Genomic DNA, 17,473 nt, shown 5'->3' with positions numbered 1-17,473 from the left:
TCAACCTCGTCTCCATATCACAGTGGCCCTGCACGACGAACATTACGTGATCAGACACTTGTCAAGTCTCAATATCTACTCGCGATGGTACGGAAGGACCGGATTAGGTTGTTGTTCCATAAACATGTACATTCAAACGCCAAGGTGGGTGGGTTTCCATGCAGAAAAGTCTCCAAGTAGGCTAACGATTGATAAATTGTGATTTCAGCGATCGATTTCTTCAACGGAACCAGCCGAGAAACAACTCCCCTCTTTACCTCCAGCACCTCCCATCCCATCCCCTCGAATCCCCATCGAAATCATCTTTCAAATCGTCCGATACTGCTCTTCCACACCCGACACACTCTGCAAGCTCGCTTTAGTCAATCATGAAATATCCGAACTAGCCTTGAGATTACTTTGGAAGGATCTATCTTTGGGTTTGAGCTCGAAACATCCTTTTGGTCATACACCTCGATTGGGCAGTTCGAGACGGTATGAACATTCGAGGAATTTGACCAAAGTCATGAATTGTTATTTCACAAATTACAATTATCTCACGCGATTATCTCTCATACCTCCTCATCCCCATCGTTATTCCAATGTTACATACGGTTATGATAATCTCCAAACTGTCAAATTCCATTTGGGTACACTTAAGGGAATTGGAGGTAAGGGAGGATGGTCAGAGAGAAAATCAACTTCTGAAGATATAATTTCCAAAAATTACGCAAAGAAATTACCGACGAATTTCAACAAGTTGATATGGGTCGGTATACCTGAACCGTACTATAAGGATTGTTGGTACGCTTCATGGGATGAAAGTGGATTCAGACCTTATATCAACGAGAGTAAGAGCGACAGGTGTAGGGGTGGCCCATCAAAAGTGATTTTCCAACTAGATGAAATTTATACCGATTCGATGATTACATTCGTTAAAGAAACTTTCCTCAGAGCTAGGTTCCCCAAAGTCGAAGAATTAGTCATAATGTTCATACCTAGGAAAATCATCGTCACCTATAAGCAAGGACCTGACAAAACGTATCTTCCAAGATTCTCTCCCAGGCAAGATTCAGTGTCATTCATCCTTGATCTGGTCAACCTCTTGAACGACCTTGACGTCCGATATCCAAATATGAAGATTACGTTGGTAGATGCAAATTGTCTAGATGGACTTTGGTTAGGGATTATGAACGATGTAAACATAACGATCGATCGAAGGACGAAAGAGAGGATCTTAGCTGGACGAATGAACTACCAAGGAATCTACGGTACTGCCACTACCACTGATCGTCCCAAGATAACTGAAGAAGAGTTTGAGAAGATTATGAATGATTATTTCGAGAGTAGATTGATGAGACAGGCTAAAAGGTCGGGTATGAAGGTGATGATGGATGCGGGTGAAATTGTTCAGGATGATGCGAAGATTGCGAATATAAAGATTGAGAGAAAGCAGAAATTGATGAGTATGAGAGAATATGTAAAGGCGAGTAGGGATTGGGAAGATGAGCTGGATATGGAAGATGTTAAAGCTTATTTGTAGCTGTACCATACTGTATCTTGCTGTGAGTCAATAACGACTAAACATCAATTCATGTAGTAAGACCGATAACAGTATACAATATGCGAGTATAACTTATGTTCACATCGTCTGCTTTTTGTCGGTCCGAGCCAAACACATCATGTGTACAGGTCACTATCTATCTGTGGAGGAGAGAAGGGTCTATATAGTCTCCTTCTTCCATTCCTGTATTGTGTGCATAATACTCATAAGTGCTATGATGAGTGTGACCGACCGCAGAAGCTGCTGAAGGTGAAGCCTGTGGATACTGTCTCACTGCTGCCAATCTCATCTCTCGAGTGTATGTTGACACGGCCAAACGATATGCTTCATAATCCCTAAGATAGGTCTGGTGCGTATCCGTCCTAGTGTAAGTGACTGAACAAGACAAAGCCGGAGCGGTGTCAGCATTGGTGATTGATGTATTCATCACGCATGAGGGATACAGAACAGTACTTCGTCTCGACTTACTATGATCATCAAGTGCTTCTTTCTTATGTTGGTACTCCTCATAGACACCCGCACTGATCTGAGTGTACATATTCGAAGGGTATTCCTCAAGTGGGAAACGGAATCTCTCGACCAGTGTGCAGATGGAATCGATCAATAATTTCTCTTTGTCTCCGTTAGCCCGTGCTGGAAGACCTTGTTCACTATATTTATAGTTTATCTTGCGGATCCACTCTCTGACTGGGAAATTTCGAGTATACACCCCGCACTGAGTACGATATCAATAATAACGTTCATCTATCAGCGCAGATGGCCAGTTGGCTGTTCCCATGCTTGTGACACAGTGGCAGATCATGATAACCCACCTCAGCAGTTCTTCTTCTATTACTCGATGGGCATTCCGAAATATAACAATCAGCACTCGCACTCCATCTACTATGGGCACTGCAAAGGAAAACCTCATTTAACCCTTTATTGGCAATTTCGGTGAACTCCTTCCAAATTTCTTCGGGGTCGTATCCTTGTCCTAGTCGATCCTTGATATCAGGTAGAGGAAAAGCCATCGTGGGTTTTACCGGTGGATGAAGCACAGCAGTCGTTGCTACATCGCCATGGACGTCACTTGCATCATATTGGTATTGGCTACTACCGGTGGTATCGAAAAAATTGGTTCCTAGATTTGGGTTCTCCAAGAGGAATTGTTCAGGATCGAAGACCTCACTTTTCCCTTGCTCAGCTTCGGGCTGAGTGTTGGTGATGCCACTGCCAAGACTCAGGCCTGCAAACTCCTCTTCAAGATTGAAGTCGTCATATTCTTGCTGAGGCACTGAAATGTGTTTCAGATTGATGAGAATGAGAGTCAGTAAGGGTGTTTCACTCAATTGGTAATCTATCCATTTCCTAGGACACTTCAAATCACTCACTCGCGTTTATAGGTCCTATCGCACAGGCAAGGATGTCATGTACAGTACTCGAACAGTGGCGAGAATGATTGGGGTAGCAAGTACTCTAAATAGACCTTTTTTTCAGGCGACATATCTGTATCTCCTGTATAATCTATAATCCTTTCTGCAAGCTTGGAAATGCATGAAAGGATCAATGTTCTTCCGGCTTCCGAAGTCGTCTACACTCTACTGCCAGCGTGTGCTGAGCTGAAGAACCTGAACAGGCCGCGGTGGTTCTGCTGAAGAGTTGAGTGAATAGAACATAAATGACCATCAGGTTCATTCGAAGGCGGTACAGTGCCAATTGCGAGAACCGTCTAGGTCCAGTCATCATGTACACTCCAATGCATTCCAAAATCATCAATCAACCATTGATCACGCCACCTGCGTTACCAGTATACAATGGAGCTCGGAGCTGATATGGTCATAATATCACCGAGGTGACCATCCGTGTCATCATTCACTTTTTCTGTTTTCGATCATATTAAGGATCGTATCTTCAAAACCCGTTAGCACAATACTGGTGATCCGTCGTGAGGTATGAAATGGGGTGCACAGTACGAGCGCCTCGAGAGACGAATCATATCGGCTTAGGATTGGGTGATCAGTCTGCTCACCATAACGTTTCCAATCAGTTGATCTATCATTGAACTTCCTATGCTCATTCTTGAAGACCGGCACCACTTGATCATCAGTAATAGTATTCCTAACACTATCGGCTGAACCTGGGAATTTCTCGTCCAATCTGTTCTTCACGAAATAAGCATGACTGTCGGTGGAGGTGCTATTCTTTAGTCCTTCAGCCCATTCTCGAACTTCTTTCCTGATCTTTGACTCGGCACACTACGAATATCGATCAACTCAGCAAAGTCATCATGTCTGCAAGCGAGGTACAGTATACAGTACGGTCCAATATGCAGTGTGGCAAGGCTCCATATGATACTCAAACTTGGAGTTCGTTTGGACACGTCAGTAGGGCATGGCTTAATTGAATAAGATCCCGCATGTGCTTTACACAGAGTGGATGATTCGGTGAATTTATCAAGTAGTGCCTCGAATTTATCATTCAGCTCGAATCGTCTTCGAGGATCGTCGACCGAGTAACCATATCCTTCAGGTACAGGTGGAAGAACCAACTGATCAGTTCCGACTTCAGGTGCCACATCTGTTGAGGGACGACCTTCCTTTGATGTACTTTCGGTGGTTCGGGTTGACGAGGGATCGTAAGGGTCGACTAAGAAGTCGGAGAAGATATCGGGAGTTCCAGCATTGGACAATGGAGGTCTAGGAGATGTAACACCTAAGAGGATATCATGACGGATTAGCGTTCATTGCCCGGATGATCACTACCTCAGCAATGATTTCCATCCTGGGACTGACCTTCATGACCTGTAAGCACTTTTGAGTTTCTCCTGCTGATGCATTACCACTAGGTGCACCGGCCTGTCCCAGACTGAAGTCGAACAGCGCATCATCGTTGCTCGCATCAGTTGCGAAATGCAACGAGCTTTCGAACTCATTGGATTCATCTGGTATGGTATCTGATAGGTCTGCAGAGAGGAAATCCGCAAATGCTTGGGGTGTGGACCCAGCTGCGCTTGACTCTCTGGATGCGTTTCGAGAGCGATCCTTCCCTTCTTGCTTGGTATGCTTCGAGCTGGCAGCATCGGTCCGTGTGTGGTGTCTTTTGGATTGCATTGTGTGTGAGCTCGTCTGCGGGATAAGACTCGTCAGTCTTTTGAGGGTTGGATAGGGGAGAGACGCGCACTTCTGATCAATTCTGGCAAGTGCAGTAAAGCGAGTGTTCGTCTCTTTCACTTGCTATGAGTGATATGTCAAGTTTGGGGTGGCGGCCGCATCCCCAAGTCTCCAGCCATTGATATACTGTATCTGACCTATAGCTCTTTGACGCAGAGCGGATCATCCGTTGTTGTGTTCTCCTCTTCTGGAAAGCGTTTCAGCTCGTCTGGCAGAATCATGAAACATGGCGAAGACTCCTCCCACTTATGAGAAGTTGAGAAGCCGGGCCTTGTCGGGGTGAAAGATGGGATCGGAGTCGACCTGCCTCTGACCGAAGAGACAGTAAGAAAGCCCTCTCTCCGATTAGATACGGGTGAGCTGGGGTGCATATTCTCAGATCTACTTGATGCGGCACACTGGGGTACTCAATATTGCAGAAAGCCCGTACGGAAATTGTAATCACGCCGCTCAGGACTGGGAATATCGAGCTGGAAGTCGCAAACTTGGCCCTTTCGTAGCCGACACATTTACACATGCTGAAGACCAATTTCGGTATTGGAATTGAGCGGCACTATTAAGCAAACACTTCTGTTCTCGAACTGTAGTACTGTCGGAACAAACCTGGCAGTGCATTCCTCGTGTAGTTCACGGCTTCATATGTAAGTATGTACAGGAAATCTAGTCATAGCACGACGTTGATCATCGCCTTGGGATACCCGTACTACTTCCCTCGCCGGCGGCCTCGTTTCGGGAGTCTTGCAAGCTAGCTCGAATGGCAGCATCGATGTCCTCCTGTTCTTCTCTGCTTACATCTAGATCAGATTGACTAATGGCAATTCTGGTGGCTGCATCTAGTATCGAACTCTGTCAACAGCAATACAATCCATTAGCCCTACTCTCACCGATATATACAGAGACTGTATACTTTTCAGTAGTCACTGGATCTTTCAACTTACGGAACGCAAGATGCGTTTTGAAGTGAGGATAAAGGGTTTCCCTTGTACTTTGTATAATTCTCATGACAGCTTCCTTTGGGAGAGTCGCATCATCTGTATTATTAGCAATATCCTGACTGAATTGCATCGTTCTTCTGTCTGTGTCCATATGGTCTCTGAGATATTCAAGGAAAAACTTGGATCTCTCCTTCGCCTCTCTATCATAACACTACGTGATATTCACCGCATGTTATTAGCGAAACACTAGGATCGCAGGCTTTTGCATGAGAACGATGGAGAGGGGCCATGCATACCTGGCTTCTGAATTTCCTTGGGACACACCCGGTCTCCTCAACTAGTTTGTGGTTGAAAGTACAAGTCAACTCTTGTTCGGTGTAAAACAATAAATGGGATTTGACGATTTGTTTGAAAACTGCTCTTTGACTACTATCAGTGATAGGCTTGACGTATTCCTCCAGCGGTCTAATAGCCACTGGGTGATCCGTGGGTGCACCCTCCCTTCGAGGGTCCGCATCTAATCTTATAGCAGTAAGTGTGTCTTCCTCTTCTTGCGCGGTATAACCTAGAAAGGCAGTATCTGCGCTTTCCCGTAACCCCGATGCGGAGGTTGATGTAGCAGTCATTCCGATAGATGTATCGCTGGTGGCGTTTTGCCCAATCGAAGTATATGAATTGTTCCTCCAGAAATCATCTGAGAACAATGGTTCTTCTGCATCACCGTGAGATTCAGAATTGCCTCCGCCCAGATCAAAGCTGAGTTCCGGGTTGTCGCCATCACCGCCACCCGCCTCCAAGGGTGAGAAACCCAACCCAGCAGATGAGTCATTATCGCCGCCGAAATCAAAAAATTCGTCTAAAGTAGCACCAGCGTGCGATCGCGCGACCGAACTTGCTCTACTACTGTCTGAGTGAGGTTTGGGATGCAGATCATCGCCCAATCGAGCTTGGCTGGCAGGTCTGCTTCCAGAGCCGGCTTTCCTAGATCGCTTGGTGCCTCCTTTTCCTGACGACATATAATCTTGAAAGTTAGTTCTGATGCGCAAAAATGATCAGATGATAATTATCGTATGTTACTATGGTAATGTATCCACTGTTCAAGTGCGGATTGAACAGCCCTTTTTATATTGATGGAGGACACACCTGGTGTCTGGGACAGGTGCGAAGCTAGGTTCTACTCCGATGTCTAATCGAAAGTGTGTCACCTAGACCTTCTTTTCTCTCCTGTACCTTTTGTCCCCCACCCTGATCAAGAGGAGAGAATCTTTGGGAGATCGGAAGGCTTCCTGTAGCACCTAGCGGTAGAGATGCTCCTGTCTATGTCTCCCCATGACCCCAGCTGGTTTGCTTGGTTGAGTGCCAAGAAAGACACTTCTCTCTGAGTGCTCCGAAGAGAGTCGGTGATAAGCTTGGAACGCCCCCTTTTGAACCAAACGGAAACACTTCTTATCTTGTTCTGGAGAGAAGCGATGACGTAATCAGCGACAAGCTCCGTTTTCACCCCACGTAAGCTCATGATAAGCGATGTTACGAGACGAATAAGGGGGTTTGGATGCTTCATACCCCCGAGCTGGAATGTACACTGTTTGATGCGTGAGAAGTCGACAGGGGACGAAGAAACGTGGCGACGAATCTTGCATCTCAAAGGATGACTATAGCTGTAGGAAATTGCGAGATTTTCGACTCTTCGGGACCTGGCCTGACAGTCGATTGATTTTACCAGCACGAATGTTTGGTAAGGAGACCCCAAGTGAACCATCTATCTTGTAATTGCACAAACCAGAGCGATCATGGCCAGGTAACTTATTCGCCAAAGCGAATTACACAGTAGCACTCCTCTAAGTCATCATCGTCAGGACGTATTTGTCAAATACCCCTTGCTTACCTGGGTATATCAGGCTTAGTTATCATGTATTTCACGTGTATCGATCCAAAACCGCCGGCGAATGACGATTATATAACTTGAGTGTGGTAATGGGATCAAAGACTATTTGATACCGTTAATATAACGGAGGGTGATGAAGAACTGTATGGTGGAGTGGAGTGGAGGTGATAGCCGTCTCGTCATCATTCGAAGGCTCATTCGGCCGTTCCCCCGCGAGCTTAGGGAGAAGAAAGGACGAATTCGACTATTGGAACGATGGAACCTGCGGCAATGGGAAGAATTTTCAGCATTCCGTAATTCCCGGATCGGCAAAATCCCTGAACTGGTGACGTACCTCAATTTTTACCGAACTTCACGGTGAGTGACCTTTCAAGTGGAGGTTTTTGTACTGTTTATCGAAATATTTTCCATTCATTCTGAATATTATGTGTAAGATTAGCTTAGCGACCTGAACAGCTGGAGCTTTGAATGTGAATGACGGTCTGTCTTACTTGATGATGATGACATACAATGAGTGGAGGAAAGTGGAGGAAAGGAACAAAGACGTCAAAGATGGGATCGATGAGATAACATTTTTCCATCCATCGAGATTTGCATCACGAAGCATATATATACCTAAGACTTTCTCTGCGGAAATATCCTGAATTTGACTTCCACTGTATCTATCCACTATCATTACGAGTCAGAACAAAAAGAAAAAACAAACAGACTTAACAATGTCCAACACCGAATACAAGTTTGAAGGATGGGCCGGATTCGGACCTGATTCCGTTGAAGGTAACCTCAAGTTCATCGAATATGAGCCTAAACAATTTGCAGAGGATGATATCGACAGTGAGTATCCTGCATGATATACCACTGTACTATCTCGAGAAACTTCTCAGATGATATTCTAAAAAAATGAGGAAATGTTGACTTTTTTTTTTCTTCTTGTTGTTCCGCCTTTGCCTTCCTTCTTTCTTTTTCATTGGACTTGTAGTTGCTATAAAATACTGTGGTATATGTGCATCAGATATTTCCACGCTATCGGAGGGCTGGGGCGAGTTGAAGGACATGTGGCCTCAAGTTGTGGGACACGAGATCGTCGGAGAGGTAGTCAGAGTAGGATCGAACCCTCAAAACGGTATCAAAAAAGGTGATATCGTCGGTATCGGTGCCCAGTGTGACTCTTGTTTACAATGCCACTACTGTAACAAAAGTGAGTTATTCATTTTCGCCAACAATATCCTATGATCTAAAGTGATAGGAAATCACCGCTAACTCCAAGATCCTTCTGTATTGTAGACAAGGAGAACTACTGTTCTAAGGGAATGACCGGAACTTACAATGGTAAATTCAGTCGGACTTCCGAAGGTTCCAAATCCTATGGTGGATATGCCAACTACTGGAGAGGTCCATCTCACTTCGCCATTCCTATTCCCAAGGAGCTCGACCCAGCCGAAGCTGCTCCCTTGTTGTGCGGTGGTGGTACCGTCTATTCACCCTTGATTGAACATGGTGCTGGTAAACAAGCTAAGAACGTCGGTATTATCGGTTTGGGCGGATTAGGTCATTTCGGTGTCACTTTGGGTGAGCAATACACTCCACTCAGACTAACAGACATTGAAAGGCTGACCCCGAGCTTGCCTAGCTACTGCTCTCGGTGCCGAAGTCACTGTGATCTCCCACTCAGCCAGAAAACAGAAGGATGCCGAAGAGTTGGGCGCCAAACATTTCTTGATCACTGGTGATGACGAAGCCAAGGCTTTTAAGGGCCACGAGAGATCCCTCGATCTGATCATCTGTACTTCTAGTGAGTACAACACGAATTGCTCCCACATCGTCGTCGATCTTCGTTGCTAATTGCACATTTTCATCTTCAGATGCTCCTGACATGAACATGCCAGCCTATCTTTCCCTCCTTCGCCCAGGTGGTAATTTCATCTTCGTCGGTATTCCCGAAGGCGGTCAGGTCCCCACCATACCTCTCTTTGCCATGGTCATGGGAAATGTTCACATCGGAGGATCCCTCATCGCTTCCCCTCAAACCCTTAAAGACATGTTACAATTAGTAGCGGACAAGAAGGTCAAACCGTGGATCCAGAAATGGTCAATGGACAAAGTCAACGAAGCTGTTCCATCTATGATTGCTGGTAATGCCAGGTACAGATACGTCTTGGTCAACGAGAAGAACGGTGGTAAATTATAAGTTGTGTAGCATTCAGCTGAGGTCGAATGGTAACTCTCGGGTTGTGGTGATTGTAGTGTATAGGTGAAATACGTAGATGTTGTTGTAGATGGACCCAAGGGGGAGATGGTTGATTCGATGTAGCGATAGGATAGACTTCCGATTAGATGCATAGATCATTATATGTAGTAAGTCAATGCAAATAAACATGTAAGGTTCATATACAGACGAGCAAAAAGGTGGCGCCAACCCCTGCCTCCAATGGACCTTCTAGGCGGCAGCTGCCCATGTGGTCCGTACGCTCGGCATAGTTCGTCGATTACCTTAGGGATTGTGCGACGCAAATGAGCCATGCGGCGGGTGATTAAAAGGTAAAGTGTAAATGGTAAAGAACAGGCTTCGCTTAACATTCAAAGCAGCCAACTCAACTGATAGAACTGGGTTAATTCTACATCATACCTACATCGTATCGATAAACTGCAATTTATACACACCATACAACATATCGCAAACAAATCACTGGGCCCTGAGACATATACCGATTCTCAGCCAGCCGTCCGCACCGCACATACACGCGGCCAGCCAAGCCACTTCAGATTGTTCAGGTATCAGTATACCTTGAGCTATGGGGAATGCCAGTGAATAGGGGTCAGATGATCTTGAAGGGAAGAGGAGGTGGAGGTGTTGGCGAAGGACAGACAAGAGGGTCGTTGGTTTACCTATTTATATGGCCTTATCAGCTACATCCACCTATATCATTGACAAAGAGGAATATCAACGCACCGTCACTCCCTATTGGAGGTACCACCTCCTGAATGACAGGTGCATTATCAGGTAAATATATCTTGATCGGTATTGCTCGCGTGGAATAAGCCGATTCAGCTTTAGCAGTCGATCCTGATGGATCGGTCGAAGGTGGTCGAGAAGGATTCGGTGAAGTCATATTTGACCCCACCGCTGGAGCGATGGGAAGGGGTAATATGCGAGAGGCCATTCTGAGGTAGGCTTCGTAGTCGTCTGATGATTTATGTATGAACTGTTAGCTGATCTTGGTCTTAAGGAAACATAGGTTATCGATTGCGATCAAGGTGGTTTTATGACCTTCACAGTATGAGATAAAAGATGTCGCCATAGTCTTGGCCTGAAGATTGCCTCGCAAGCTCATCGTTTGGATATACTCACCCTGTACAATCCCATCCCACCCATTATCTAGCTCCGTCTTCCTCAACCCAGTCACTTTGTTCGTATTCCTCCATCTGACGAAATCAGCTTCTTTGATTTGATTCAACCATTGTGTCTTACACGTCTCTATATTGTTAGGCATCAATAACCTATCTATAGGCGGTTTCGATAGATGTAAGATTAACTTCAGCTGTTTCGGTTCTGTTGACGACGATGATGGAAGAGGCAGCGGACGGGGTCGAGAGATATATGAGTGGATAGAGAGGAGATCGATTGGCCAGTGCCTAGGTAATTGAGATATCAGCTTGCTTGTCAATATAAGAGATGAAGGTCACATGTGTCTGTTGTTTAGGATGAAGTGGCCTGTATCTCTCGTGGAGATACAATGACGAAGTAAGTCGTCCAACGCACCACCTGCAAGCGCCCTGTCCAGCAAAACCACCAGGTTCTTGGTTTTCATCTTCCTCTTCTTCAAACCACCAATCTTTCTCGTCCGTCTCCTCTAGCTGTTTATCATCCAGAGCCAGTTCCACCAGGTTCTCTCGTATTTCAGGTATCAGAAGGGGTAAGTAGGTATATCTCGGGGCTTGGATCTGGATATCCCATGCCAGCATAGGTCAGCTGAGTTAGCCTGGTACACTCTAGGTAGGAGGTTTAAGCTTACAAAATACTTATCTACACCTATACCTGCACCTGGTTCTCCATCTGCTATACGTATAGATATCGATACGGAGGTCTGCCATGATAATCTCCTGAAGAGGTTGGTAGATGAATGGACAGGGTTGGGGTTTGACATTGGGTTGAAGGAGGGTTGTTGGATCTGGATCGGACGTTTCTTCCAGTTGTGGCGCAGCAGACTTCGCTCCTGTCTCTCTCAGGCCTCTACTCGTTCTCTCCTTCGAGGTCGATCTGGATTCGTATGCAGTATTATGGCTCTATGGATTATATGTATATATAGTCAATGTTTAAATGGTTAATGTTGTGTCCTGTACTTGTGAGTGAGTCCCGGTTAACTCGACGAGAACCGTGCATCCCGGTCAATTACGTAATTCAACACATCAATCGATCATCTCAACCTTCAGGCAAGTCTCTTTATCCTTGTGAGCAATGGGATGATTGGTAACATCGTCAATCATTCTTCAGTCTCAATCGCTCCGGAGACTAGGCGGTACGAGCAATACAATCTGATCATACCGGACTCGAAGCGAGATGGCCCCAAAACCTACAGCCATTCCAACCTCGGCGCGTCGAGCCAAACGAATCATCCAATCTCCCTCTGGATCATCATCGGAGGCATCCACTCCGGCAGCTACAGCCAACGTACCTGTACCAGCATCCGATAGGAGCCTCAGAGCGAGAAACACTTTGAAAAGGCCTGTCCCGCCCGATGATAGTGAGGTCGAGGAGGTGACTTCGGAAGAAGAAGAGGTAGTTGAAGTTGATGAAGAGGAAGGGGAAGAGGAAGAGGAAGCGGATGAAGATGCCGATGGGGATGGGGATGTTGATATGGAAAGATCAAGATGTAAGCCAACCATAACCATCTGTGTCATGTGCATGTAACGCTGATTCGAAGAGGTGTATCTAGTATCATCGGCGGTAGCCTCGGAGGATATACCGCTGGACGATGAAGATGCAGAAGGCGAAGAAGAGGAAGAGGAGGAACTCGAAGATTCACCTTCGAAAAGTACTTCAAATGCCAGTGCGAATGCGTCTAGCTCGGCACTGAAAATCAAGTTCAAAATCGGTGGTGGTGCATCATCGACGAATTCAGCGGAGAAAAGACCAGGTAGAGCCGCAGCCAAGAAAAGTGCAAAGAAAGTCAAGAAAGTCGCCGATGACGAGTTTGGTGAGTATTACCAGAACCACTTCTACTACATTGTGGAGTGTGTCGAGGTAGCATGGACCGCTGCTAATGAGTTATTTATAGCTGAGAGTGATGACGAACTTCTGTTATTTGGTGAAGGCGCCGACGGCGATGAGGATGCCGAAGGAAGTATCATATCCTCCAGGAGAAGTATAAGTCCGACTAAGATGACTGCCAGACAAAGGGCGAAGGGGAATAAGGACCTACAGGAGACTCTACTACAATTACCCAATGGTAAATTCATAGCTCTGTCCTCTGTGGCCATGATCTCTTCGGGCTGGAATAGACTCGCTGACTATATGTTTGTAATGCTCGCACATGCAGAAGTATCAGGGAAGAAGGTGATCTTGACCGAAGCTGAGAGATTGCAAAAGCGAGAGGAGACAGCTAGAAGGAGGAAGAGGCAGACTGAGCAGAAATTACAGGATGAACAGGTAAGTGAGGATTTTGATCAATATGCCATGATGAATTTCTCCCCATTTGAAAATTCGATCATATCATCAGCTGCCAATTATGCAATCCTGGTCGTTCTGCACACATGAGCTGACATCCATCTATTGTAGGACGAGACGATAAATCGATTACTACGAGCTCAAACATCCAAATCGCGATCGAAGCTCGACCAACCCTCACCTGCATTGGGCGAAGGCGAACTGACGGCTTCAGGTCAGGCCTCTCCTTCAAAAAAGCAACCTCTTTCAAATATGATTAGATGGTCAAGTACACTTACAAAAGATGGTGATATATTGTTAAGAGTCGGTGCGCCAAAAGAGAAAGATGATTGGATTAGCCTAACACCTGCTGGCAAAGAAGGCAAAGATAGATTGATGGTGAGGGAGATACCAACCTGCGGTGTGGTCGGTTGTGCGAATAAGAGAATATATAGGAGTACGAAGAACTTCGATATTGGTGGGTGCTCGTTGGACCATTTGAAGGCTGTAGAGAAAATATAGACCGTCCGCTCAATCCTCATCATCGAGTGCCGGTAGATTGTCTCGTGTTGGACTGTTCGATTGACAGATAGCTTTGTTGTATATGTATATCAGATATGTTATCATATTTTTGTTGATTGACAGTATGAAGCATTATGTCAGTAAGCAATTGGAGTCAGTCACGACAATTGCAGGCTTGCTGGTGACCAAGAGTGATGAATGAATGATTTTTTCGCTAAACACCTCTCGACTGATTCTCGGAAGATGATCCTCTCTGTATTCCAGCTCTATCTCATCGTTAAACATCCTCCTTCATTGATGTATGTGAACACCGCAACCCTGCCAGAAACGAACAGTAATCGAGAATCGCTTTCATGCAAGTGTTTGTACAAGGGGCCTGATTGTTTTGAGTCAAAGAATTCATCATAAACAAACTAGCTTCATACTACCAAAGAAATCCCATGAAGTTTTGTACGTTTATGCGGTCTTTTCACCTTGAGCAACCTTGGAAGCTACGGCAGCGGCGACGGCAGGGTTGATTCGCTGCAAGAAAGACATGAGAATCAGCATTTGTGGACACCCAGATGGAATGGGAAGTTAAGACATCTACTCACCTTACCATCCTTGAAGACAGCTCTGGGAGGGGGGAGTCGGTTCTTTCGGGAGTTGATAGCTCCGGGTTTAGCTGATCGGACTCGGACGACTATGAGTTACCAACATTCGAATAAGCGATTGTGCCACTGTATGCTCCAACAGTATATCCCCAGAAAAGATGAGAGGATCTACTCACTCTTGGCGTGGATAGCACATGAGATACAGTAACAGAGTCTGATGTAAAGTTTGGGAAGAGCGTATTCGGCGTAGACGGAAGCTTCGGACAAATCTCGTACGGCAGCAGCTTCAACCATGTTCTTCACGGTGAATCTCTTGATGGCCTTGTCCTATCGTATGAACATCCATAATTAGCATTGAGGTTCCGAACCATCCAGACCGGGATCAGACCACAAGCTCCTCCTTTCAATCTGAATTTCCCTATAGCCATGACAGGTATCATATGATATCCACCTCCAATGATCTGATCCGTCCTACTCTGACGCTCAACCGCCTTCCACCAATACTCTTTCCATGATGATTATTCCCTTTTCCATCATGCGCCCTATCCAATGACCACCCTTTCTTCGTCGAACAAATCCACCATCCCATGACTTGCTACACTCATTAAGCGGAAAACCCCAAGACCCACCTTAGGAACACATCTCGAACAGTTTGAACATCTAACGAATTTAACGTGTCCTCTTCCCTTCTTGTTTCGGCCACCGCCTCTTCTTTTGAAAGTCATGTTGTCGAGTAGACTGATATGAAATTAAGAAGTTAGCTTTGATATTCGAATAATTCGTGACTCCTGTCCTAGATTGGTTTGTCGGATAGCTGGAAGGACTGGATTGGTGAAAGACGATGATACCCACAAGTGTCTTGAAGTTTGGCGACTTGAAGACTGGATAGAAGAATCCTTTTGACCTAAGCTAAGCTGTTATACTATACGATGATGGAAAACGCTCAATTCTCCAATCCGACAGGCAGAGACAGAGACAGAGACCAGCAGCTGCATGCACCAACAAAGTAAGAAAGGGTAACGGAATCAAATCAGCAAGCAGCCAAAGTGGCGGTAGCGCACAGTGGGGAAGGGAAAAGGGCAGCTATCGGATGTAATATTAACGCCGACATCAGCGATTACAGTGGTTTTCCGCTCACAAACCGAGTCTTCATCGCTCGATAAAATTGCTATGGTGAAACATGTCCATCCCACTCATAACAATGTTTGATCGAGCATTATCTGCCATCTAGCTATATTCTCACATTCTCCTTGTCCATATGGACACCACGGAAGCGAAAAAAAATCAATAGAAAATGTATATTCATCGTCTTGTATTGTTCATAATCCGTTGACCTCTTGGACTTGGACGCAGTGGTGCGCTCGCAACTCACACTCATGACTCGTATGATACGATCATCTACTTGTCAGGTTACAGATACAACACAGCTCGGTGATACCATTACTATACATCCAATAGACCTATCGAGTCCAAAAAGTAAAGATCTATAACTACAACACTCGGGATTCCCAAATGGTCCCCCACTTTGGTACTAACCGAGCGATACCCAGCTTGAGCTTCCCAGAGTTAGATGCATGGTCCATATGAGTATCTACAGTGGGGAACAGTATAAGGGGCGGTCTGTGCGCAGCACAGTAAACCGGGGTATCTAGCTAGGTAACCTCTACGGAAAAGAGCCTCTATCTCTCAATAGCGCCGAGGAATGATCTCCCTCGAGCCTTGGCTAGGGCTACGGAGACACTTGTAAGCATCCATATATAAGAGATACCTGGTAACTTCCACTTCCTCCACTCCTTCAACTTCTCCATTGTCTCCTCGTCCTGGAATCCTCCTGTCGACAGTACCAGAGGGTGGAAGGGCGCTCGCTCCTCCTCTCTCCCTTCTGGTAGTCGAGCTACCTTCTTCCTTGCCTGTTGTGCTAGGACCTTTAGCATCCTCTTCTCTATGTCCTCACCATACCGTCCTTCCTTTTCCAGCTTCTCCATCTCGTCCTTCTCCTCTCGCGTGCGACCGTTGGTCCTCATTGCCGCTTGGTGTGTAGGGGCATACAATGATACCACCTTCAGGTCGTACTCCTCGCAGATTACTGGTCTGTCCAGCCCATCATCAATGACGACCTTGATGTCGTTCCTCCTAGCCGCTCTGTTGTCGATATAAGGTTCTACTGTGACTGACGCAGAGGGGACGGATCGTAGACCAGCTGCCAAGCGGTGCTTGACAGCCTCATGCCGGCCAGTGCGATAATCCTTCCTACCGGGGCACCATTCATCGTGGCCGGGTGTGTTGGAGTTGGCGCACTTCCTGCACTTCCCAATGTACCCTGGCACCAGCGTACGGTAGCAGAGGTTAGCTTGGATCTCCGGCTCAGAGATGGTGAAGTGAGGGGCGGTTGGAGTGGCAAGGAGCCACCTCCTACCCAGTTGGGACGAAGATTCAATGACCGCCATCCTGTCTCGAAGGTGGAGAGAAGCTAGTAATTCCTTCTGTTTAATTTGTGCTACTTCTCTGCACAGTTCTCGTTGGGATGTTGGATTGACCGAATCACCATCCAGAAGATCGACAATCGGTGCTAACACCTTGGTAGCCAGGGCTGTCGCAGCCTTGTATGCCAAGGGCGCTGTCTCCTTGTGGGAGGACAGGCCTAGGCCACCAAGTGTTGTCGGTAGTCCCAAAAGTGTTCTATCCCTGTCCATCACTGTCGCCGGCACCTTCACTCCCCTAATCCTATCCAATGCTCTCCAAATCATATCATCCAAATCCTCCCACAGGTCTTCTAGGTCCTCCGACTGAAGGGTCCGCAATAGATGGCGTAGCTTCTGTTGAAGCGATTGTCGAAGGATAAGGAGCGCATGTTGACGAGGGAGGCGCATGGTTCTAGAGATGTCCTCGCGAAGCGACCGTATCTTTCGGGCCAAGAAGCCATGTCTGTACTCCCTTGAGCCAACGCATGTTCCCAGAAGTTCCATCCCTCCTCGACGTATCGCCTCCAATGAGAGCTGCTTGCACTTGTCGGCATTGAGCTGCAACGGTGAGGTTGCTCGACCGAAGAACTCAATTGACGTGTGTAGGCCCTTGTCGTCTGGGCAGAGAATGAAGATGTCGTCGAGGTAGGCAAGGACAAGATATCGAGGGCCGAGTAGCTGTTGTAATTCCTCGACCGAATTACGGATGGTGATGGAGAAAAACAAAGGGCCCATAGGAT

General features: G+C 46.3%; 7 protein-coding genes across 7 annotated transcripts; 3 read left to right on the top strand and 4 right to left on the bottom strand.

Annotated features, from left to right (window-relative positions):
- Positions 1 to 84: 84 nt before the first annotated feature.
- On the top strand, positions 85 to 1,522 carry L199_007403 (uncharacterized protein; the record flags this gene model as incomplete). The annotated part of the gene is made up of 2 exons (XM_064893093.1): positions 85 to 144; positions 209 to 1,522. 2 exons carry the CDS (start codon positions 85 to 87, stop codon positions 1,520 to 1,522), a joined length of 1,374 nt encoding a protein of 457 aa, XP_064749165.1.
- A 157-nt stretch (positions 1,523 to 1,679) lies between these two features.
- On the bottom strand, positions 1,680 to 4,632 carry L199_007402 (uncharacterized protein; the record flags this gene model as incomplete). The annotated part of the gene is made up of 6 exons (XM_064893092.1): positions 1,680 to 1,918; positions 2,012 to 2,258; positions 2,356 to 2,816; positions 3,552 to 3,703; positions 3,751 to 4,234; positions 4,311 to 4,632. The coding sequence occupies 6 exons, from the start codon at positions 4,630 to 4,632 to the stop codon at positions 1,680 to 1,682; spliced, it is 1,905 nt and encodes a 634-aa protein (XP_064749164.1).
- A 741-nt stretch (positions 4,633 to 5,373) lies between these two features.
- On the bottom strand, positions 5,374 to 6,643 carry L199_007401 (uncharacterized protein; the record flags this gene model as incomplete). The annotated part of the gene is made up of 3 exons (XM_064893091.1): positions 5,374 to 5,525; positions 5,631 to 5,838; positions 5,924 to 6,643. 3 exons carry the CDS (start codon positions 6,641 to 6,643, stop codon positions 5,374 to 5,376), a joined length of 1,080 nt encoding a protein of 359 aa, XP_064749163.1.
- A 1,585-nt stretch (positions 6,644 to 8,228) lies between these two features.
- Positions 8,229 to 9,700, top strand: L199_007400 (uncharacterized protein; the record flags this gene model as incomplete). The annotated part of the gene is made up of 5 exons (XM_064893090.1): positions 8,229 to 8,346; positions 8,492 to 8,710; positions 8,797 to 9,081; positions 9,143 to 9,304; positions 9,375 to 9,700. The coding sequence occupies 5 exons, from the start codon at positions 8,229 to 8,231 to the stop codon at positions 9,698 to 9,700; spliced, it is 1,110 nt and encodes a 369-aa protein (XP_064749162.1).
- Positions 9,701 to 10,195: 495 nt separating this feature from the next.
- Positions 10,196 to 11,657, bottom strand: L199_007399 (uncharacterized protein; the record flags this gene model as incomplete). The annotated part of the gene is made up of 5 exons (XM_064893089.1): positions 10,196 to 10,398; positions 10,463 to 10,696; positions 10,862 to 11,145; positions 11,273 to 11,454; positions 11,526 to 11,657. 5 exons carry the CDS (start codon positions 11,655 to 11,657, stop codon positions 10,196 to 10,198), a joined length of 1,035 nt encoding a protein of 344 aa, XP_064749161.1.
- A 413-nt stretch (positions 11,658 to 12,070) lies between these two features.
- L199_007398 (uncharacterized protein) lies at positions 12,071 to 13,678 on the top strand (the record flags this gene model as incomplete). Its single annotated transcript, XM_064893088.1, has 5 exons — positions 12,071 to 12,383; positions 12,447 to 12,707; positions 12,789 to 12,959; positions 13,050 to 13,159; positions 13,289 to 13,678. The coding sequence occupies 5 exons, from the start codon at positions 12,071 to 12,073 to the stop codon at positions 13,676 to 13,678; spliced, it is 1,245 nt and encodes a 414-aa protein (XP_064749160.1).
- A 456-nt stretch (positions 13,679 to 14,134) lies between these two features.
- On the bottom strand, positions 14,135 to 14,996 carry L199_007397 (40S ribosomal protein S26; the record flags this gene model as incomplete). Its single annotated transcript, XM_064893087.1, has 4 exons — positions 14,135 to 14,200; positions 14,272 to 14,360; positions 14,448 to 14,598; positions 14,901 to 14,996. 4 exons carry the CDS (start codon positions 14,994 to 14,996, stop codon positions 14,135 to 14,137), a joined length of 402 nt encoding a protein of 133 aa, XP_064749159.1.
- Positions 14,997 to 17,473: the final 2,477 nt, after the last annotated feature.

The sequence above is a fragment of the Kwoniella botswanensis genome, chromosome 2 (genome assembly GCF_036426115.1).
Source record: "Kwoniella botswanensis chromosome 2, complete sequence".
In the NCBI taxonomy this organism is placed as follows: domain Eukaryota; kingdom Fungi; phylum Basidiomycota; class Tremellomycetes; order Tremellales; family Cryptococcaceae; genus Kwoniella; species Kwoniella botswanensis.
The sequence above is the reverse complement of the archived record's forward strand: the minus strand, read 5'-3'. Positions and strand labels throughout refer to the sequence as shown.